The following is a 24931-nucleotide window of genomic DNA, read 5'->3' on the forward strand; positions in this document are numbered from 1 at the left end:
CAATTAGAAAACAAAAAGCACAAAAAGTGTCCCTGCCTGATATACAACCACTAAAAAACATAATCGGTTTTGATAAAAAAAAAAAAAAAAAAAAACGATATGAGTGCGGATTAGAACTCAGAACCTCTGACACGCTTGGCAAAAATTCTACTACTGGACCACTTAAATACACACATAATTTTCGTCGGATCAACATATAATAGGCCTCATTGAACGACCACTTAAACCCAATATTAACATGCTTTAGACATATTTTATTTGTTATTTATACTAGTACCCTATTGTGATGATTTTTCACGACCCAGATTTTTTGGTGCCCCCCCAAGCACTTGGTGCCCTACGCGCAGTGCGTGATGTGCGTGTGCGGAGCGCCGGCCCTGGCTACGACTCAATGGCAGGATTAATGATGCTGTTCTTTTATTGAATTCATTACCACGCTCAGTGAGCATTAGTAAAGTCTTAATTGTTCTGTCTAAACCCAATCAGTTAATTATGACTTTTCATTTCATGAACTGCAACTATGCAGTTTCTCCCATGCAATTCGTCATCTTAAGATTTTTAATATACTAAAGGTTCCTGTTATTGCTGCCAATAAATATAACAAAACAAATCAATTCAGTGAAAGCCACACTGTGAGTTGCTTTGAAGCCATACAACTCATTTTTAAAAGATGACATTAGTTTAAACATTTTTCATATGAGGAAGAGTTCTGGTAAACAATTATATCTGAATTGGTCCAATAAGTAGCATAGGTCAGTAACAGTATATTAAGCTCATTCATTTACTTTAGGCCGTTCAAAAGATTTTGATAGAAATTAATTTGTTCAGCAAGGATGCATAGAATTTATCAAAAGTGACAGTAATGTTTAATGTTCTGTTATGCTGGAATTTAAAATGGGTTTCTGGTATGTTGGAGATTTATTGGGGTTACCACTGTGGTGAAGAATAGCCTGTGGGTAGGTTAAGGATTGACCGAATACCACTAAGACTATATGTTGCTTTAAAAAAAAAAAAAACTATAATAGTTTAATTTAATATAATGTTGACTCAAATGGAATAAGTTTACAGTATTCATAAATATTAGTTTTTAAACTTAAGTGGTTTAAGCTAATCAGTTCCTTAAATGCTTTTAGTTACCTTAACATTGGGTTTTCCAGTGTACAAAAGATTTCTATTTCACGTAAATGCTGTTCTTTATGTTCCCAAATCAGCTGAACCGTCTGGGGATGGAGTCTCCATTCCCCGGGATGTGGCCGAAATCGTGAGAGCTCGTCGGCTGCACGATTCAGCTCTCCCAGAATGTAAATGGCTCAAAGCGACCTCGGATGCTTCTGACTCCATAAGAGGAGATGGCAGGCGAGTTGCGACATACGGCGGGAGCTCAGACCACCTTGTCGGTTGATGTACGCTACTGTCGCCGTGCTGTCTGAACGGACTAGTACGTGTTGGTCCTTGAGCAATGTTCGAAAACGATGCAGAGCCAAACGTACTGCCAGCAACTCGAGGCAATTGACATGCCAAAGGAGCTGGGGTCCTGTCCAGGAGCCCGCGGCAGCATGTCCATTGCACATTGCACCCCAGCCCGTGGCAGAGGCATGCTGAGACAACAACATGCCTGGAAACTCATTCTAAGGGCACTCCGGCCCGTAGAAAGGAGAGATTCGACCACGGGGTGAAGGTCTGACGTCAGGCCCGAGTAACTGGTACTCGGAGTGTGCCCTGTTGCCATGCCCATTTCGGGACTCGATCGCGAAGCCAGTGCTGAAGCGGTCTCAGATGAAGCAGTCTGAGCGGCGTGGTAGCCGCTGCGGATGCCATATGCCCCAGGAGCCTCTGAAATAACTTCATTGGAACCGCACTTCTGGAACACGCCGTAACACCAACAGCACTGAAGAGTCGCTCGTCTCGTAGTGATAGAACTCAGAAAGGCTTGCAGAGGAGTGAAGAATACTCCTGGCTCCGAAGCAAAAACATAATGCGAGATTGCCGCGCAGCTCCTTTTATACCCACGCGGTGGGGCGGAGTTGCGCTATGCAAATTCCGCAGACCCAAGGCATTGTTTTGCCATTGGCTCATTTTGTAGAACTCGAAGGTGATAGGCTTCTAAGCGAAACCCCCATTTCGTCAGTCATTGACGTAACTCAGAGTGACTGACTGAAAGGGAACCATATTATCTTCGGTAATAGAGATAACAGACATCTTGTGATAATAAGTGTTCTCATAAGAGGCTTAATGTTCTTTCTAATCTGAGATCATTCCCTTAAATGGGAGCACTAGAGGAGCAATGGTGGAGCAAAATTTGATTTATGAGCAAGGAAGAGCCTGTCGTTTTGATGCCTCCCCCTTTAATAAAACAATATGAAACCTGTCTTCAAATGAAAATGTTACAGAGAAAGAACAACTGAAAAACAGCAGAGCTGAAATATTTCAGAAACGGATATTATCAGCACCGACACGTAGGATTGTCTCGTTTGATGGCATTTTATTGGAGATAAATGTTGAAGAGGTGGAGGAGCCAGTAGGGCAGTAGATGTGCCTGGATTATTACCCATGATTAATTTGATTTGTCTGCCAAAAAACAAATTTGTGAGATCATTGATGGAAGAGCAACAGTTTATTCTATTTGAAACAAACACCATTCAAATTAACAGTGAAATGCGGAGGTCATATACAGTCTGCAGAGCTTGTAGCGTCATGGCTCTGCTGTAACCCATTGGAGGAGGTTTTTGTTTATTTAACATGGCTGCCAAATCTTGCTAGTACTGTGACATTTCTAAGAGGGTGCAGACAAGTTTAATGATTCTATATAGTCCCCTGGTAGTTATAAATAATCCAGTAAAGTGTTAAAGGACAAGTTCGGTATTTTACACTTAAAGCCCTGTTTTCAGATCGTTTCTGATGAAATACAATGGTTAAGATTGAAATTTGGACAAATGCTGCTGGCCCGAGAATTTTCGGTTTCTGTGGTAGCACCCCCCCACCTCCACAATGGTTGCATAGGTGCACTGGAATAATCCTTCCTAAAACGCATTAAACTTTCGTTTACAAAGACGTGAAACTCACCGAGTGGTCAGGGGTGTTCACTGATATGCTCACACAAAAATCGCTGCAAAAGATGCTTTCCAACAGGTTTTATCGTAGTTTTTGTCCAACTCCATTGACTTGTATTGGATGAAAAACTACGATAAAACCTGTTGGAAAGCATCTTTTGCAGCGATTTTTGTGTGAGCATATCAGTGAACACCCCTGACCACTCGGTGAGTTTCACGTCTTTGTAAACGAAAGTTTAATGCGTTTTAGGAAGGATTATTCCAGTGCACCTATGCAACCATTGTGGAGGTGGGGGGGTGCTACCACAGAAACCGAAAATTCTCAGGCCAGCAGCATTTGTCCAAATTTCAATCTTAACCATTGTATTTCATCAGAAACGATCTGAAAACAGGGCTTTAAGTGTAAAATACCGAACTTGTCCTTTAATAAAATGATTACGTGTCCCTTGAGGGCATGATTGTTCTTCCGTTATTGTTAACTCAAGGGTCTGTGTTTAATATATTCATGTCTCTTTTGTGAGTCAGTGTCACATAGTATATATGTACATTTGGGTCCACATTTGAAAAAATAAAAATTACATTTAACTAAATATTATATTATTTTATATACATATTATATAAATATATTTCATTTCTTGGGGTGTCTATAGTTTGGGGTCAGTGCAATGTTTAATGTTTCCTATGTCTCTTATGCTCAAGGCTGCATTTATTTGATAAAAAACAGTAATAATGTAAAATATTATTACAATTTAAAATAATTGTTTTCTGTTTTAATATACAGTACTTTAAAATGTAATTTATTTGCAAAGCTCAATTTTCAGCATCATTACACCAGTCTTAAGTGTCACATGATCTTTACGAAATCATTATAATATGCTGATTTGCTGCTCAAGAGATACTTATTATTATTATCAATGTTAAAAACAGTATTTTTGAGGAAATTTTATTTTTTTCAGGATTCTTTGACGAATAAAAAGTTCAAAAGAATAGCGTTTATTTGAAATAGAATTCTTTGTAACATTATAAATGTCTTTACTTAAAGGTACAGAATGTAATATTTTGTAATAAAATATCCAAAAGAATCACTTGCACAGTGCGATATATTTCCTGCAGTTGTGTACTTACAATATCCCAAAAGTTACCAAAGATTTTTAATTTCAGAGAATTTCTAATTTTAAATAATGGCTCATCCCTGGTCATTGTCGCCTGTCAATGACGTAATATCCGTGTTAAACCTTGGTTTGCGCTCGTACTGCCATAGTAACCATGGCAACAGACGTTGACAACTGCATTACGTCTAGCGACACGCTCACGCTATTGTTGTTTCGTTCAAACATTATGGACCATGGCAAGCAGACAGGAAAAAAGGAGAACTAAAACGAGGATCAATATCAGCGTGGCGTTTTCGAGAGCTTCACATCCGTGACTAACTTCGACTTGACAGAGACGCCGCTCTTGCATGTACTTTATTAGACAGGTGAGTAAATGTACATAAAACCAATCAATGTTATATAGCTCAACATTATGAAATGTTAGAATATGATTATGTTATTCTAATGTTGATCTAGCTTACTGCTAGTCTCATACAGACAAACTAACACATAGAATAACTGCGTTACTTCACAAGTTTAATTCGTCTAATAAACTGACCTGTGTGAGTAGTAATTCTGTACTTGTGGGTAGTTCGGTAGAATGAAACAAGTTCCATAATCCCGCTTATGCGTCATCAACCTACGCCTTTGTTATTGTAAGAGGTTAGCAACCCCTAGCGGCGATTTTTTTATGCATATATAGCTTTAATATCTTTAGAAATCTTACAGATACCATATATATATATATATATATATGTATATATATAGTTGTAAACAATATCTTATCAGACATTCTGCTCAGTCAATGAAGGAGTGCTGATTGTGCTTCCTTTCGAGGGAACGCCTTGGGCTTTAGTACCCTCATTAAGAAAAGTAGGTCAGGCGACGTGTGTATATGTGTTTACCTATGTCTTGCTCTATAGTGACACATAAGAAAGAAATACATACACGCATATATGAATAGACAGGGCTTACTGTATCTGACTTACTAATAGAGTGTAAATAAAGTGGCACAGATAAATAAAGTAATAGAGAATAAAGTGCCACAGAGTGAAGGGAACATGAATATTGTATTGCATGAGATGTGGAGCCTGGGAAAAGGGGGATGTTTGGTGGGGAGACTGGCCCATCCCCCAGCAGCTCTTCTGCAGTGTGGCACAGTGCAAACCTGCATGATAGTGCCAGTGAGAGAGGAAGAGATTGGTCAGACCGGGTTCCTGTGAATTAAAAATTCTGCTCTGAGCTGAGGGTTTACATTCACAACCGTAGCTATGGTTACAGCATATTTCATGCACCAATCACAGAAAGTGAGCTGTGACAGAAAATCCAATGAGAGCTTTTTGTCTTCTCCACTTTGAAAAACCTTCTGCACTACTGGGTTATGAACACAGGACACTACTGCACTCTGGACATCAGTTATACTGTATCATTATAATGCATTGTGAGAAAATACTCAGATTCATTCTATGAAAGTAAAGCTGTCATGAATGTGTATAGATAATAATATTAATTTGGTGTAATAGGTTTTTATTTTCAGTGTTTATGCTATATCATATATATATAGCCTATGAGTTGTTTGAATGAAACTGCTGGAAAAACTGGAATTTTGTATCTGAATGTTATTAATGTACTCATTTAAATCATGAGAGAGAGAGAGAGAGAGAGAGAGAGAGAGAGAGAGAGAGAGTTATTATAGTTGATCAATTTCTGTGTAAAATAACCAAACAAATGTCTCACTTATTTAGATTATATACATGTATATATAGCATACGTAATATAAATATAAGTATTAAGTATATAGAGTAGCCTACTATTTTTCTGGTTCTCGAATCTGATTGGCTAAGAGCCTTTTCCAGCCATGCGATATTCCCCCAGTATCAGCACTGGACCTTTTCACCATACCGGTATGTCAGCGGCCGTTCAGCGCTCATGTACCCGCAGAGAACAGTGTCATCTCGGCCAGTCCTTCGGGAATTTGCCGCAGGCTCTTATGTAGATAGTGTTAAACACGAGATATAATTCATTTTGGGCATTTCAAATGTCAATTTTTGGTCTTATTCATCTATTAGGCTACTTAATTGATTTGGCTAAGGGCATTTTCACACAGTGCTGCTTTTGACTGAACTATTTGCTTGTGTTTATTTCAAATTGTACAAACTTCTTATTCTTTTGATAAATAAAGTAATAGAGAATAAAGTGCCACAGAGTGAAGGGAACATGAATATTGTATTGCATGAGATGTGGAGCCTGGGAAAAGGGGGACGTTTGGTGGGGAGACTGGCCCATCCCCCAGCAGTATTGTTTATTTAAATATTATTGATCAATAAGTAATATTTTATGTAAATAATGTGCCATATTTGGTATTGAGGAAGGGTCCGTTTGTGATGTCGACTTCAGTGACAGTTACATTGTTGCACCATTAGATGGCAGCAAAGACCGTTTTAATTAGTGAGTCAGTAACAAAGACTTTTATATTGAAAAGACGAAACAGACACAAATGCACTGACTAGCGCTGTCATGGGAAATCCCCTTAAAGGGATAGTTCACTTTGAAATTAATTTTTGGTATGTTTTAGCTTACCTCAAGGGCATCCAAGATGTAGGTGTCTTTTTTTCCGCAGTAGTTTCAATTTTGATATTTTTAGGTCAAACCGTTCTTGTCTGTCAGTCATATAATGCAGGTCGATGGTCATTATCTCAAAGAGCATGCACAGAGTCCAAATTAAAACAATTCCCCGTCGTCCAAATTAAACAATTCCCCATCGTAAGTACACATTGATGGCCTAAGACACGAAACGAGCGGTTTGTGTGAGAAAACGAACAGTATTTATATCGTTTTTACCTCTTATAAACAGCCATGTCGAAGTGATCTGATCTGACGTGTACGCAGACTGGTGCATAGATATATACACTAGATGTCGCCTTGTCTACGGCAGTTCATTGGAACGAATGTCTTTAAGGCGACATCTAGTGTATATATCTATGCACCAGTCTGCGTACACGTCAGATCAGATCACTTCGACATGGCTGTTTATAAGAGGTAAAAACGATATAAATACTGTTCGTTTTCTCACACAAACCGCTCGTTTCGTGTCTTGGGCCATCAATGTGTACTTACGATGGGGAATTGTTTAATTTGGACGACGGGGAATTGTTTTAATTTGGACTCTGTGCTTGTGTTTTGAGACAGTGACCATAGACCTGCATTATATGACTGACAGACAAGAACGGTTTGACCTAAAAATATCAAAATTGAAACTACTGCGGAAAAAAAGACACCTACATCTTGGATGCCCTTGAGGTAAGCTAAAACATACCAAAAAATTTTTCAAAGTGAACTATCCCTTTAACTGTTGAAAGGACAAAGACAAAGATATCACTTTCCTGAGCGGACATTCAAACTGATTTTGTGATTATGACTATAAGATTGACCTGAAGAATATCAGCTAAATGCATATAATGCACTCGTTTTTGTCGATCTCTCTCTCATAATGCTCTAACGTTACTCTACATAATACAATAAGCTTCAATGAAGCGACGTTCATTCTAGTTCTAAAGTGACGTTTAAGAATTAGTAAAGGAGGCTTGGGCTTAACTGTCAAACTGTCGATTTGAGATTTGAATCCGTGGCGGAAGGAAGTAACGTTAGTTCTGCACCAAGGAGGGGTTTTAAAGACACTACGTTATTGTTTCTTATTTATCTACATACTTGTGCCGTCGAACACAATGTTGTATAAACGCAATATCACACTCGTAGCTGTGAGATATGGCTGTATATCAGCACGCTGTGATTACCTACGGCAACTTTGCCTGCATCGCAGCCGTGCTGATATACAGCCATATCTTACTGCTACATGTGTGTTATTGCTCATATATCTATCGAAGTATTTGTCCACTACCCTGAATGGAAATATTTTAACCTTTAAAAAATCCAAATAATATCACTAATAATTTGTAATTTATCTATTTTATTATTTATTTAGTGTAATAATTGTATTTTTTATATGAAAAAAATTGCAACAGAAATCACCTGTATTAGAAGTTGAATTAAGAATCATTGAAAAGTATAACAGTAAGATAGTATAATAGATCAGAACATTACTTTTCAATATTTCAGTGATGCTTTGGATGAACAATATATAATCAGTGGCTGCAGTGAGCTCTTGGGCTCTACACTTTGAGAACCACTGCACTAGCTAAACAGCTGAACAAACAGGGACACATGCACACCGATGATTGAGGTTCTTGCTCAAACACAGGCTTCTCGTATTAACTTCAAATTTCAGTCCTGTGAAAGTTATACAGTAATTCAAGTAGGCTATATATGGTTGACAGTAATGCCTACTAAGTCCTTTATAAGGCATATATATACATACATACACATACACACACAGTTGCACCTCTGGTATAGGATAAAAAATGTGTATATATATAAATATATTTGCATCGTTTATAGTTTTGATCTTTCATTTAAAATACTGCAAAAATCTAGCCTTTCATTGAAGTAAAATAATTGAAAGTGGGGGGTAAATCACATTATGAATAAATGTTTTTCTCCAAACATGTTGGCCACAATTATTGGTACCCTTTTATTAAATACTTTTTGCAACCTCATTTTGCCAAGATAAAAGCTCATTTAATATGTTCTCCTATAATGCTTGTTGGTTTGGAGAACACCTGAAAAGAGATTCCTTCATACAGAATCTCTTTGGATCCTTCAGATTCTCAGCTCCATGTTGGTGCTGCTTCTCTTCAGTTCAGCCCACTCATTTTCTGTAGGGTTCAGGTCAGGGGACTGGGATGGTCATGGCAGAAGCTTCATTTTGTGCTCAGTGACTTATTTTTGTGTTGATTTTGATGTTTGTTTTGGATTGTTGTCCTGATGGAAGGACCAGCCACTGCCCACTATAAGATTTCTAGCAGTGACTACTTTTGATTTTTTATCTGTTGGTATTTGCTAGAATCCATGATACCATGTACTGTGTGATGAATGTGTATTATGTGTAGTGTAGTGTGTAAGATGTCCATGACCTCCAGGAAAAAAATAGGCCCACAACATTAAAGATCCAGCAGTATATTTAACTGTAGGCATGGGGTACTTTTTATTCCTGTTTGCACAAAACCTATCTGGTGGGTTTGCTGCCAAAAAGCTATTAGTTTCATCTTAGCATAGAATCCAGTCCCTTTTGAAGTTTCAGTCGTGTCTGACAACTAAATATGCTGGAGTTTGTTTTTGGATGAGAGAGGATGATTTTTCTTGAAACCCTCCAAAACAACAGGTGGGGATGTAGGGGTTGTTTGATTTATATATATATATATATATATATATATATATATATATAGGAATATTTGAAGGGAAGTAGCAAACAAGGCACAACTGCAATTTAAATGTGAATAATACTAATAAATTGTGTATATCAAGTTAAAATCACAGTTACATCCTGTTTGTTACTTCAATTCAAATTTAGTAATGCAATTTCCATTCTTAATTCAATTCTGAATGGCGTACAGTCCTAAAATCTACATCCTGTTTATGTTTTGTGTCTGTTATTCACAGATTTTCACCACTGCACCATGCAGCTCTCAATGGAAATGTGGAGGTTATATCACTGCTGCTGGACTCTCAGGCCTTAGTTGACATCAGGGACCAGAAAGGTACCAGAAAAACATTAATGCAGAAAAAAAAAGTACTGCATTGCTTTAGATCTCACTTCCTAATGATCTTAAACAAGCTTAACTCTACATGCATGTTTTAGGAATGTGTAGTGCAGTAATATCAAAAGCCTTTCCTCTCGTGTTCCAGGGATGCGGCCTCTGCATTATGCAGCATGGCAGGGAAAGTCCGAACCCATGAAGTTGCTGCTGAAGTCAGGCTCCTCAGTGAACGGTCAGTCTGATGAGGGTCAGATCCCCCTGCACCTGGCCGCTCAGCACGGACACTATGACGTAGTGAGTACATACTGCTACAACACCATGCCCACTCTTCTTCAAAGATGGTGTATGATAAAAGATCCAACATGCTGTTATGGATACTGACATCTTGGAAGCAGAACCTGGGGCCGGATTCATGAAAATCATCTTAAACGGTTAGTTCATCCAAAAATGAAAATTCTGTCATGATTTACTCGCCCTCATGTCGTTCCAAACCGGTACTTTTGTTCACCTTTGGAACACAAATGAAGATCTTTTTGATGAAATCTGAGTGATTTCTGTCCCTCCATTGACAGCTGCACAACTACCACTTTGACGCTTCAAAAAAGTTCATAAAGAGATCGTGAAACTAATTCCTATGAATTGAGTGGTTTTGTCCAAATTTTCTGAAGAGATTCGATCGCTTTATATGATGAACAGATTTAATTTAGGCTTTTATTCACAAATTAACATTGATCAGCAAACATAAACAGAAGCTCAACCGATCCTGCTTAACATGCGAGAACAAACCTCATTGGTTCTTGTGGAAGCTCAAAAGTGCTGCATTACACATGAGAATGAACCTCATTGGTTCTTGCGGAAGCTCAAAAGTGCTGCATAACACATGAGAATGAACCTCATTGGTTGTTGCTGAAGCTCAAATCTGCTGCATAACACACGAGAATGAACCTCATTGGCTGTTGCTGAAGCTCAAACGTGCTGCGTAAAACACACAAGAATGAACCTCATTGGCTGTTGCTGAAGCTCAAACGTTCTGCGCAACACACGAGAATGAACCTCATTGGCTGTTGCTGAAGCTCAAACGTTCTGCGCAACACACAAGATTGAACCTCATTGGTTCTTGCTGAAGCTCAAATCTGCTGCATAACACATGAGAATGAACCTCATTGGCTGTTGCTGAAGCTCAAACGTGCTGCGCAACACACAAGAATGAACCTCATTGGCTGTTGCTGAAGCTCAAACGTGCTGCGCAACACACAAGAATGAACCTCATTGGCTGTTGCTGAAGCTCAAACGTTCTGCGCAACACACAAGATTGAACCTCATTGGTTCTTGCTGAAGCTCAAATCTGCTGCATAACACATGAGAATGAACCTCATTGGCTGTTGCTGAAGCTCAAACGTGCTGCGCAACACACAAGAATGAACCTCATTGGCTGTTGCTGAAGCTCAAACGTGCTGCGCAACACACAAGAATGAACCTCATTGGCTGTTGCTGAAGCTCAAATCTGCTGCATAACACATGAGAATGAACCTCATTGGCTGTTGCTGAAGCTCAAACGTGCTGCGCAACACACAAGAATGAACCTCATTGGCTGTTGCTGAAGCTCAAACGTGCTGCGCAACACACAAGAATGAACCTCATTGGCTGTTGCTGAAGCTCAAACGTTCTGCGCAACACACAAGATTGAACCTCATTGGTTTTTGCTGAAGCTCAAATCTGCTGCGTAACACACGAGAATGAACCACATTAGTTGTTATTGAAGTTCAAACGTGCTGCAAAACATAAGAATGAACCTCATTGGTCCTCGCATGTCAAGCGAACATGCTTGAGCTTCCGTTTACCACAACTGATGTGTGAGTTGAATGAATGAATGAATGAATGAGGCATTTATATAGCGCTTTCATATGTACTACTGTACACCCAAAGCGCTTTACAATCATATCAGGGGATCTCTCCTCAACCACCACCAGTGTGTAGCATCCACTTGGATGATGCGACGGCAGCCACAGTACAACGGCGCCAGTGCGCTCACCACACACCAGCTATAGGTGGAGAGAGGAGAGAGAGTGATAGAGCCAATTCAATGTAAGGGGATTATTAGGAGGCCATGATTGGTAAGGGCCAATGGGTGGAATGTGGCCAGGACACCGGGGTTACACCCCTACTCTTTACGAGAAATGCCATGGGATTTTTAATGACCACAGAGAGTCAGGACCTCGGTTTTACGTCTCATCCGAAGAAGGAGTTGATGAATTCCATATATAATTTAGGCTTATATGGGAATAAAAGCCTAAATTCAATCTGTTCAACATATAAAGCGATCGAGTCTCTTCAGAAAATTTGGACTAAACTGCTCAATTCATATGGATTCGTTTTACAATCTCTTTTTACAAAAACTTTTTGAATCGTCAAAGTGGTAGTTGCGCAGCTGTCAATAGGGGGACAGAAAGCTCTCAGTTTAATCAAATAAATCTTTATTTGTGTTCCGAAGATGAACATAATTCTTACAGGTTTGGAAAGACAGAATTTTCAACTTAGGGTGAACTAACCCTTTAAGAAAGAAGTTAAGAAAGTTCTTAAGATACATTCTAAGAAGTTGACTGTCACAGAATGGAAAGCACAGGATTGTGGGATATCAAATGCAGGATACATCTATGCTGCCTTCAAAAATCAATCAGATGAAGGTATCTTAGGAGACAAGCTAACTTTGTATTCGGACGTGCCTTGATGCCCTCCTCCCGTGTAATGCAGCATTTTTAAGTTTTCGAACACAGCCAATGATGATGTTAACAAAAATAACTGAAATAACCATGTATGGAGCTTACAACGCTTAGTTTTACTATGCATATCGTCATTTGCATATGCATATTCATCCACGTGATACCATGTTTAACGGTACAAGACAGTAGGAAAATATGAGATACAGATGTGCCGTGACATTACATTACTAAAAATCATTTAGTAGCCTTGCCTTATTTTTGAATAAATAAATCAAAATAGTATAAAATACATTTCAGAGTTTTTCTCAATCTTTTCCTCTGGCCAAATAGTATTTTGAATTGCTTTATATTTTGAATGGAAACAGATAGGCCTTATTGTGCATTATTGATCATTATTTGCGCGGAAATATTTTCTCAGACCACGAGTTCTGCTATTATCATGCGCTAAGCAATCCTCGCTGTTGTTAAAACATTAAAACACAGCGTGCCACAGGAAAAGTGTTCAAAAGCATCACATCCACTACAAATATTTCTATTTATTAGAATATAAAAATTTTTGTAACTTGTAACTTAATGATTTCATGTAATTTAAGTACTTAACTCAAGAATGGCACTTATTTATGAGTAGGACTCATAATGAAGATTTAAAGTGGTTTTCTTTCATCTGCCGTCAGTCCCTCAGCTCACCATCATTGTCGCCAAACTGCTCCGTCTCCAAAATGTTCGTACGCATGGGTCAGAGTTTGCGTGCAGGTGCACAAATTTTCCCGTCAAGGTTGTTTTTATAAATCACAACTTATGCTTTGGAAGTGGTGTACGCCTCTTTCAGGGCCTGTTTTGTGCGTACGCACCGCTTATAAATGAGGCCCCTGATGTCTGAGGACTTCCATTATGATGCACACAAACACACAAATCAGTTGTTTGGCAAATGGTCCCTTTAGTAAATAAATTTGTTTTACCAGCAATATCTCAACTTTTTTTCCCCCTTCAATATACAGTAGAAATGTCAAATGTGATAATGATTAGCATATGTCAGCCGGTGCACAAGAGAATACCTGATTTTAAAGAATATTCTTTTCAGGAATATGAATTCTTCTTAAATGTTGTCTTAAGAACCATCTTAAGGAAAAAGATGAAAACATTCTTAAGAATTTTTTTGGGGAATATTCTTGTTTTTTAATAAGTAAAAAAAAAATTTAAAAGCAGTTAAGAAGAATTGTATTCTTAAGAAAGTTTCATGAACCCGGCCCCTGATGAGTAAATGCTTTGAAGCCAGATCATCCCACACACACATGCATGTAGTAAAATGTACATGCCTTCACCTCTTTCTCTGTCAGAGTTTCTACCACTTAGTGAAGAGGCAGTTTCAGTAGATACTGTGGCTATTATTCTATGACACTGTGCGTTTTGGTTACGTGATGATCCTGGTTCCAGTGGCCTTAATCCATGCACAGCTTTTTTTTTTTATCACCAAACACCATAATAGTCTATATTTCAGCATAAAAACTACAGCTAGCCAAATTGAAGAAAAATGAAAAGGATTCAGATCGCATTATAATCAATGAAGCTGTCTCTGAATCTCTTATTTACATTGCACCTACACATTGTTACAATGAGACGATTCGAACGTGCAGAACTCAGCACTGAACAAAAAAAGCTGGAGCGGTGAGTGGATTCTGACTAACTTAAACACCTCTGATTGGCCACTGTGCTCAAGAGATCAACGGAAATGTCTGGGATTGGCTGCATTGCTCATCGCTGCTAAAACACTTTGTAAATAGAAACATTTAACGTTCTCCAGAGCGCAAACACAAATACACACTGGAGCGTTCGCCAAATATGTTTTGCAAATATGATATTATTACAGTATCAACTAAGGGTGCTCTTGCTTTCGTTTAATAGTGCTTAGCACCCCTGTAGAACCATGCTATGCAGTGTTCTAAAACAGGTTTTATTCTGGCATGTTAAATCAGAGTTTAATTTTTAGTTTTGTTGTGTATGAGCGCATCCCGATTAGGAAAATCCAGCTTTTTTCACAAATCTCACCCTGGGGATGCACAATAAAATCCTGGTATTAGTAATCCGTTAATTACTTTCATGTTATGATTTTTAACCTACAAAAAAATTCTATATTATATTGTCTCAAAAAAAAAAAAAAATTTAACAATAAAACACTCAAGAAATAAAATATATATTTTTAAATATCAATATATATATATATATATATATTTTTTTTTTTTTTCATACAGCTCACTGGCTATATATTTTGAGATTAACTGATTCTTGAGCTAAATGTAAAAATAGGTGGAATAACATGTTTTTAGAAATATTCTATTTTTAATATTTTACTATATTAAAATGAAATTCAATGACAATATCAGCTATGGTAGGGATATATGCAACTAACAGCTGGTTACCTGTCCACAGTCTGAGATGCTTCTGCAGCACCAGTCGAACCCCTGCATAATGGACAATGCTGGGAAGACACCATTGGACCTGGCTTGTGAATTCGGCCGTGTTGGGGTGAGTCACACGCTGCTTTTTTTTGGTACTGTCAAATTACTTGTATATCTTTTTGTTTCTGTCTGTAATTGGTTTCTGTGTGTGTGTATGGTCTTCTGTTTGCCCTGCAGGTGGTCCAGCTGCTGCTGAGCAGTAACATGTGTGCAGCTCTGTTGGAGCCCAAACCCGGAGACTCGACTGATCCCAACGGCACCAGCCCACTGCATCTCGCTGCCAAGAACGGACACATCGACATCATCAGGTGAGCTCTCTGAGCCCCAAGACTCGGATGGAAAGACAGGATAAGTGGCTTGAATGCTTTTCTAAGAATAGAAATCACACCTCCAGTCCGCCATTCTAGATCTCAGGCTGTCTGTGCCGGGTCGATGTTGCACCTTTGTTTACCAGACACTGAAAGTAAATCAGGTCACCTTTTCTAGCCACTAAAACATCTTGGGATAAGAAATCTTGGTGATGCTTTACAATGATTTTTTTTGTTAACATTAGTTACTGCATTAGATGCCATTAATTAACAATAAGCAAAAGATTTGGTTACACTTTATTTTAAGGTGACAAGGTTACATTGTACTTACTCAAATAAGTTAATGAACTACATGTACTTACTATAGAGTTACGGTTAGGGTTTGGTTTAGGGTTGTTACTTGTAATTATGCATAATTTACTGTTATTACTATAGTAAGTACATGTAGAAACATGTAACTACGTCACTCTAAAGTAAAGTTTTACCAAAGATTTTCATATTATTTATTAATATAGGTTAATTTTTAACTAATTTAATTTGTATATTATTATTATTATTATTATTACCAATAATAATAATAATGCAGTTATTCAATCATTCGTGTTTGTTCATAATACATTCATTATTGTTAATTTCTATAACTTGAAATGTTAAAAATGTACAGGTAGAATGTAGTATATGTAGAAATTAGAATTTACATTTGATGCTCTGCAAGGAACGGGTCATATCCAACACATACTGAAATTCTTTAACAGAAGCAGTGCATGTTTTTCATGAGTGAGTCAGAAGCTGCTGGCGGGATTTGCGCCTCATATATTACGGGCGAATATACATCACACATAGGAATTTCTCGTAACGCATCTGTAAACCTGTTGTTTGTGTGAAAGGAAATTGTACAGCCCACAGCAGCACGGCGTAAGAAACGATCCAGATTCTCTTCAACACCCAGAAGGAGGCTTTAAATTTCAGAGATTGTGTGTATTGATCAAAACCTGCTGCAGTTCTGGGATGAGACAGGAAAGTTTGAGTGAAATTAAGAAATAACACTTCAATCATTTATCACTGTGAAGAGAAAAGCAAAATGATGTCCTGTTTATGAATTCACATGTTTATATTTGTTTTCTTATAAGGCAGGCGACTGTTTACGTCCTCAATAAGTGTTTACATATGCTGTCACAATCAAGGTGAAGCAGGTCTTTGTATAGTCGAGCTACAGTCTTCATCTGTCAAGCCTACATGTCATAATACTTAACTGAATTTTTAAAGGATTAAAAACACGTTGCACGCCGTTATGTCTTTCAGAGTGTGCACACAACTGCAAGGCCAGTTGATAAAGCCTGCATGTAACCAGACTGGTTACATTTAATACATGCTTTTATACAAAGCAACTTGCATTGCATTCAAACTATCTTTTCAGTTCTTTTCAGTTCAACGCCATGACCTTGGCGTTGCTTGCGCCTCTACTGTTTGAGCGACGTGAGCTAGATTTCAGTAAGACTAAAGCTTTTGCAGGAAATTGTAAAAAGATGATTTATTGCTTTAGACTGAAATTGAACTTTTAAAATGGTGTACATTTTAAAAATCATGTAAATGCACTTAGGGGCCTTTCTCATGTGTTTTTGAGTTTAAAACTGTAAGACGCTTGGCAGTGGAATGAAAGAAAAGTAAGGTATGTTTTTTTAAAGGTTGTTATTTAACTTGAACGCCACATTTTTAGAACGCATATCATCCACGAGATGCTGCAAAAGACAAGATCAGAATGATCAAATATGTCTGCCTGATGCATGTTTATGCTGAAAAATATAGGAAGATCAGCGCAGTGGAATGCAAAAATGGTCTTGGATTATATTGTTGATTGCAGTGCTATTTGCTTAAATGTTGAGATGAATCGCAACAAAGTATTTTAATAAATGAACTGTCCTATTTTTATGCAATTTTGCCTCACATGTACATTTATCTTGTGAAGATAAAAATACTGATTTAAAAAAGATAATTTGTATTGTCCTTTGAATCACTCTGCATTTTATCTGAACCAGCACTTTTCATTTTAAGAGCTAAGAAAGTTGTTTTGGTCATAAACACAATCAAAACATTGTAACATGTACTGGAGCTCTGGGATGGACAAGTAGATGGTGGAGGGAAAAGCCTACATTTTATTAATGGAAGTTGACTTCAGGATCCATTGGTGTGATGTGACGCTGGGACACACTGTGTGTGTTTGAGTGTTAATGGATCCATGTGCTTGATGAAGTGCGACTCTGCAAACATACACTGATGCTAATGAGCAAAAAATTAGCATGTGATGATGATGCAAGCAGTGTGTGCAGGTCAGAGGCGCTGGATTTACTGCCGCTTAACAGTCAGTCACCCAACGTGTAATGCAACATCCATCATGTTCAACAAAGCCATTTCTGCACCACTGGACACAAACGGAATTGTAAAACCAGTAATTCCCCAAGCCATTGTTTGGACGAAGGGGTCCAGTTTTCCATAGTCTGAACTACACTATTCTGGGGGCAAAAAATATATATTTTTCCATTGATGGCCCTTGAGTGTAAAAGTGTAATAGGCTGTAATAAACACTACACCAGAGTTATGATATACATAATAACATATTGTCTGAAATAAATATATTTTTATATAAAATTATTTTGTTTTATTTTATTTTAGCCACTGCTTCACTGAGTATTTAAAAAAAAACACAACTTCGTGTTTTATCTCACAATTCATTTTCACGCCGTTGATTTTTGTGAGCGTGTGTTATGAGATCTGAGCATTATCAGAACTGGCCTGGAGCTCAGAAAGCTAATTAGAGAAACTCTTTGATGAGCTTTAAGTCAATTATCATGTGACTTCCCCCTGCATTATCATATAAATGCCCAAAGGTCCTCATGCAACTATTTACATTGAATGAGAAATCCATTGCTCCAGATCTCGGCTCAGCCATGCATTTCGTGCATCGACATACAAGCCCAAGTGAGTTAGAAACTGGACAAGTGGTGTCCTCAGCATTAGCTGCCGTATCTGTGCACAACCAGCTGCACCTGCTTGTGATGAAGGGCATCTTTCCTTCTTTCCACTGGGAACATGAGCATGGTTGAGGGTGCACGTAGCCAGCTGTATTCCTAAGGGTGTGCCAGGCACCATCCACTCCCTAATACAACACACTGCCATCCATCATTGTGACAGCCAGACTTCCTCCATGATCAGACAGAGATGAGAGGAAGATCAGAGGTGTTCTGCGCTGTCCTGCCTTTGTGCCAATTTGCATGGTTCAAAGACAGGACAGCGCAGAACACCTCTGATCTACACTGCACGTCAGACATTTTGTTGGACAACAGTCGGACTAACACTTTAATCACAATGCATCATATACCCAAATGTTCCATATACAGTATGATTGATTTTTATTAAACAAATTTTAGTCTTACTTTTCCTTTTTTTCCAGTGGGTATCTAAAATTAAACTGCTTTTAAATGTAAACTCTCTGGTTGTGATTATGATGATGAACAGTTTCAGTCTCAAGCCCTGAGGAACTGTCAGAACTATCAGTGCAGTTGTCAATAAGGATCGGTACTCTGTGTCAATACAGATGTCAGCATGTGACTGTTTGTCATTGTATATTCTATCATATCACGTTTTTTTCTTTTTCTTTTACTTGTTAAACCTTGGACCCATAGAGAGTGCTTGGCAATTTTTGGTCACTTGAATTAAAATAAACCTTATCTGAAACAAACACACATGTATGTGTATGTATTTGCCATGGCATCATTTCTCATTTTAATTTAGTTTAACTTGATAAAAAAAAAAAAAAAAAAATGAAATAAACATTTATAAAAACTGAACGGACATGTATAAAAATAAGAATAAAAATTACAAAACAAGAAAAATTACTAAAAATGTAGTTACATTGAAAATGAAGTGCATGAAATGTAATCATTTCATTTAGAAGAGGCATTTAGATTTCAAATAGGGGGTAAGAATTCTCACAGAATGCAATTTTCCATTCCACTGCTCTACTTTTCCATTGTTTTTCAATGTAAACGCGCTAGACGGATGTCTTTAACCGTTGCGCTCGGGTCTCGCGTCTTTTGCAGCATCTCGCGCATGATACCGCGTGCTAAAAATGCAGCGCTCGAGTTAAAAACACGTCTCCAGTCCTTGCTTTTTCCCACTCCTTCCAATGACCTGCGTCTCACATTTTTAACAGAAAAAACACTTTCTGTGTGAACCGGCCCTTATTCTCACCAAGGCTGCATTTATTTGATCAAAAACACAGTAAAAACAGTAATATTGTGAAATATTATTACAGTTTAAAATAACTGTTTGAATATATTTTAAAATGTAATTTATTCCTGTGATGTCAAAGCTGAATTTTCAGCATCATTACTCCAGTCTTCAGTGTCACATGATTCTTCAGAATTCATTCTAATATGATGATTTGCTGCTCAAGAAACATTTATTATTATTATTATCAGTGTTGTGCTGCTTAATATTTTTGTGGAAACTGTGATACACTACCATTCAAAAGTTTGGGGTAAGTAACAAACAAACTATGAATTGACAAGCTATTCGACTTGGTCAGTGTATCATAAAGGAACATCTCCATGTGATGGTCAGGTCTATCACTGCGCATTGACATCATTAATTATCCTGCCTGAATTGTAAGTGTTGCAGTGCCACACATTAGAATAAGGTACATGTGCCCACACAGCACCCACACCTCCCTCTCTCACCAATCCAGCACGAGTCCAGCTCTGATCAGCCTGGAGCTAATTATAGGCCATATGAATGTGCATGGTTACAGCAACAGTGTGGGCTATCGCAAGGCTGTTAATTACATCATTAATCCAGTAACCCTAGAGGCCGTACGCATTGGCCGACCCTAAACAGATGGATGTAGTGAGGGAAAATATGAAAGCAGGCTTCATTTGTTGTTCATATCTGTGAAAGAAATGGATCATGGCACCTCTAACCAAAGCCGTTACCTTCATATTAAAACGCTGTCTCCTTAACTTAATGTCATGTACCTGTGTTAACGCTCTCATACCTTTAATTAAATGTGTGGCCATTTGCCCACTAGCAGAAACTATGGTTTCCGGTGTGGACCCATGCTAAGTGATGGATGGCTCAGCACACAGTCAGACCAATGTGTGCTCACCCAGCCAGTCAATATGCTTTTTAATCTCCTGTGTTTTCCAAGAGGGGTCGAGCACGAGAGGGCATTATGCGAAGCTAAAAAGGGTCATTTTGATAGCTAATTATAGGGGAGGTGTCTGACACCGCGCCAGGGCCAAGTTCTCTGCTCTCACCCTGTTTCCCATCCTCCTCTCTGAAGCCATGACTCAGGCCACCTGTGTTTGCTGATGTCCCGCTGCCGTAATTTAACTTACTCTAGTGTCAGAAGGTCATGCTCTATTTAATAGAGGTTCTTCAGTCTTCAGGAGGCTGATTTGGTGTTTTTGGGGGAGCAATTTGCAGTGCTTACAAGTTTAATATGATTACATGGCTCTCTGGAATACTTGATTGGACAAATGTGGCATTCTGCTGTCAAATATTTTATAAACTGTATATTCTACTCAGCAACCAATCTCATACACTGCCTCTCTTATTACTCTGTGGTTTATTTTTCTCGCATAACAATATAATGTAAGAACTGCGTAAAATAACATTTTAATAACTAATTCATGACTATTTATTTATCTTGTAAGTAGCTGTATAAGCAGGCTAATGTACAGTACAGCCAGCTGGTTATGATTGCATAATAAACCTCATCAGGAAGATGATCACTGATGTCTGTAATGACTTTATATTATCCCTCACATAAGTGCTGGCAACATGAGGACAATAATAACAAGCTTAAAATGAAAATCTAGGCATGAATTCTGGTCTCGGATGTGTGCAGTTTGATCACAGTGGTTTCCAGTGGTTGTGTCAGACTAGTTACTAATTTGATCCACTCTCAATAGACTGCTGATCCAGGCGGGCATCGATATCAACAGGCAGACCAAAGCGGGCACTGCCCTCCACGAGGCTGCACTGTGTGGGAAGACTGACGTAGTGCGCCTCCTGCTGGATGTAAGTAGAAAGAGATAGAGAAACTTTATTGTTCCCTGAAGGGAATTTAGTGCACAATAGCAGCCTAATAAAATAACATCACTAATTTATAGTTGTCAGTAAACACCAACGTTAATTTACTGATGGATTTACCCACACTGTTTGTGATAACATTGATTTGTAATAAAGTATAAATAGTATAGCCTACCTGACTGTTATACCTCAGTTACATAATTGTCTTAATCCAACTCCGCTAGTGAACAGTCCACTTATTTAGTCTTGTCTAGTTTGTTTGTATGATATGGTGGTTTCCTGCAGATTTGTCCTGTTAGGTGGTCTATTTTTTTAAACTAGTCACCACCTGAAAAGGCTGGATATCCACTGCCCTATCCCAACACTATACATTGAATTACTTTGAATAGTGAATTGTTTATAAGTGGCTAGAGTTTTTAGTCTTTTAGTCTCTTATCTAAATGGTAAGTAAAAAGATCAAACTTTTATGTCTCATTGAGAAACATTTCTACCATGTTAGTCAATTGGATCTCAAGCATTATCTAATATTGCTTTAACCTTCTCCCTACAGAGTGGCATCAATGCAGCAGTGAGAAACACATTCAGCCAGACAGCGCTGGATATCGTCTATCAGTTCACTGCTACACAGGCCAGCCGGGAAATCAAGCAGATGCTACGAGGTAAGAAAATGGGATGGCAATAAAACCGAAGATTTTGATAAAAAAAAAAATATATATATACATCACATATGTATTCATGTATATATGTTTATTAGTTATGTGTAGTAGATTATGCAGTTTATGTCTGCTTATCTCTGTGCAGATGCCTCAGCAGCCTTGCAGGTCAGGGCCCTGAAGGACTACTGCAACAATTACGACCTGACAAGCCTCAACATAAAGGCTGGAGACGTTATCACGGTAATTTTCATAAGACTTGCTCTAAATCAATTCAGAACCTTTGAAAACAGTTCATTTAAACAGTTTGCTTTACTCTCGTGTATTATATAAATTTCAATCAGTGTTAAATATGCTGACTATTTAAAAAATTCACAATGTTTGTTTTAATTTTGGTTTACATTATAAATTCCACATTAATCCTTTGTAATCGTAGTAGTTAGTTCAGTGTACTTTCAGAAGTTCTCAACAGAGGGCACTGTTGCCTGTGTTTTTCCTCAGACTGTCAAAAATAATTTAGACACACATCAGCTCCTTCCCAGAAAAATGAAAAAATGCCCTCACAAAGATAAAACATAAAATAAAATAAAAATTGAAAAACAATTCCAAATATTGCCATATATATGATATATACACTACTAAAATTATTTTAAAGAACTTCAAACTTTTATTCAGCATGGACACATTAAATTGATCAAAAGTGACTGTTTAAAAAGATTTCTATTTTAGTAGACATTTTAATGGAAATTCAAAGTCAAATTCAAATAGAAAACAGTTATTTTAAATTGTAATCATATTTTACAATATTTGTCTTGATTGTGTCTTTGATTAAAGAAATGCAGCCTTGGTGAGAATAAGAGAATTCTTTCAAAAACATCTTACCGACTTATAACCGATAAAATAAAAATAATTTACATTAAAATAATCTTAAAATTTCTGCCACTGGTTAATGCTGCCTCATAAACATAAGACTTTAAATTAATTCATTTAATTTTGACATTACAAAGTATTAAAAGCACCCAGACAATGCATATTGCCATTATAGATGATGGATGATTATGATTCATTACTCTGTAGGTTCTGGAGCAACATTCAGATGGGAGGTGGAAGGGCTGCATCCATGATAACCGCACAGGGAATGACAGAGTGGGCTACTTCCCCTCCAGCATAGTGGAGGTGATCAGTAAGAGGCCTGGGGCTGTGGGTAAGAGACGACAACGGGCGGGTCAGTGCTGCCTCTCACACTCACAGATGCATAAGTGATGCTGCTGAACTCGCATGACCCTGATTCTGTTTACAGCCAGCTGTTCATGATGCTCATGTGCACTGGATTGAGAGCCAGACAGGGCCATCTGCTTTTGTGGCAACAAAAAACAAAAACAGGGCAAATGTAGAGCTCTTGCTGTTGTAGTTCACGCTGTCAGGGAAAAAAAAAGCTGGTCATTAATAGTACCTTAAAAATAGTGGCCTTACCTCCATCCATTGACAGAACAGCAGATCTCGTTGGATTGAACCCTTTGGGTCTATTTACATTTGCTATTTTCACAAAACTCTTACCCACTTACTTCGACACTCAAACATTGGTCAGCGTTGCGCTCACTATATAGCAAATAACAGTCCATTTTTTTTCACTGTTATTTTTTCATTGATGGAACATACAGTGTCACCCGATAAATATTAGTGTGGGGTACATCTAGATCTTAGTTACGTTGGCCAATAAGTACCTCTTCATGCTGGAGAAGAGAAGAGAAGAGAAGAGAAGAGAAGAGAAGAGAAGAGAAGAGAAGAGAAGAGAAGAGAAGAGAAGAGAAGAGACGAGACACCTGATATTAAATAGATATTTAGTTTGTCACTCATTGGAAGAATCATTGGGCGACAGAACACTCTTTTGTGCACTCATCCAGATGCATATGATCCATCCAGTGCGCTCTTTCCATTCAATGGGTTTATGTCCGGTTGATATCTCAGCAGGGGTCTAATCTGTGTGTTCATTGTGTCTCATGCTTCACTAAGTATCTGTGTCTGTGTCTCTGCATCTGCTGCTCGGTCTCCTCCACTCCATCCACATTTTTGTGCGTTTTTTAGAACTCCTTTCTTATAGTGCCATTTTTACTGAAATTGCAGTTTTTATGAAAAAAAAAAAACCTTGTTGATATGAATGTAATTAGTGAAGGAGGACAACTATCTCAAACAAGCCCTGCTGTGCTCATAGCAACATAAATGGTCAAATGACACACTCGCACACCCACCCTCCCACACACAGACTTACTGAAAAGAGTCACGCTTACTAAACTTCTCATTTGAGAGGGTAGCTCTACAGTATTTCTCCTCAGGCACTTACAGAGACAAGTATTTGTGTTTTACTACAAGCACCAGCTCATTTCATTTCACTAACCTTGCATTTCCACACATCGCCTCTATTTCAAATATATGTATATTATAAAAATATCATTCATCCTTGAAGAAATAGTTATAGCCATTTCACTCCATTCTCACACTAAACAGCTCGAAGTGAAAAACAAGCGTTTTCTTCCTTTTAATTTGTCTTTTATGGTTTTTCCGTTTAGAATTTTGTGATTGGTTGTGATTTTTGTGTTGGGTTAATTTGCTTTCCTTCTCTTATGTGTAATTGTTTTGTTTGTTGTGGTGGTGGTGGTTGATGTGTTGTCGTATCTAGGTTCATGGAGTACAGTCACTTGTACCCAACAGTATCAAAAGATACAGCTCTGTGCGCCGGTGTGCGGCCCCGTGTCGCCCGCCGTTGCCATGGTGAATGGGGACTCGTATCATGAGATTCATATCCTGCCGCCTCCTCCACCTCCGCCACCACATTCCCATCTGCCACTTTTCACTTCCTTTGGCTATAACAGGTCCCCAAACACCTCAGGAGAGCCGCACAGTGGACAAGG

The 24931-nt window shown here is 38.2% G+C and overlaps 1 protein-coding gene across 12 annotated transcripts in view; it reads left to right on the forward strand.

The window, feature by feature from the left end:
• Window positions 1-24931, forward strand: part of caskin1 (CASK interacting protein 1) — a 104283-nt gene that overhangs the window by 65714 nt on the left and 13638 nt on the right. For 6 of the 12 annotated variants that reach the window (XM_082165782.1, XM_082165787.1, XM_082165785.1 and 3 more), the window contains exons 3-11: window positions 9698-9795; window positions 9944-10089; window positions 14943-15038; window positions 15149-15279; window positions 21249-21357; window positions 21920-22028; window positions 22171-22265; window positions 23100-23247; window positions 24700-24930. In XM_082165782.1, the coding sequence (XP_082021908.1) occupies window positions 9698-9795; window positions 9944-10089; window positions 14943-15038; window positions 15149-15279; window positions 21249-21357; window positions 21920-22028; window positions 22171-22265; window positions 23100-23247; window positions 24700-24930 (1163 nt within the window). The remainder of the gene's footprint in view (window positions 1-9697; window positions 9796-9943; window positions 10090-14942; window positions 15039-15148; window positions 15280-21248; window positions 21358-21919; window positions 22029-22170; window positions 22266-23099; window positions 23248-24699; window position 24931) is intronic. The other 6 variants (XM_082165789.1, XM_082165788.1, XM_082165786.1 and 3 more) reach the window with 2 other exon arrangements.

This window comes from Leuciscus leuciscus (genome assembly GCF_965113295.1).
Source record: "Leuciscus leuciscus genome assembly, chromosome: 1".
Taxonomy (NCBI): Eukaryota; Metazoa; Chordata; class Actinopteri; order Cypriniformes; family Leuciscidae; genus Leuciscus; species Leuciscus leuciscus.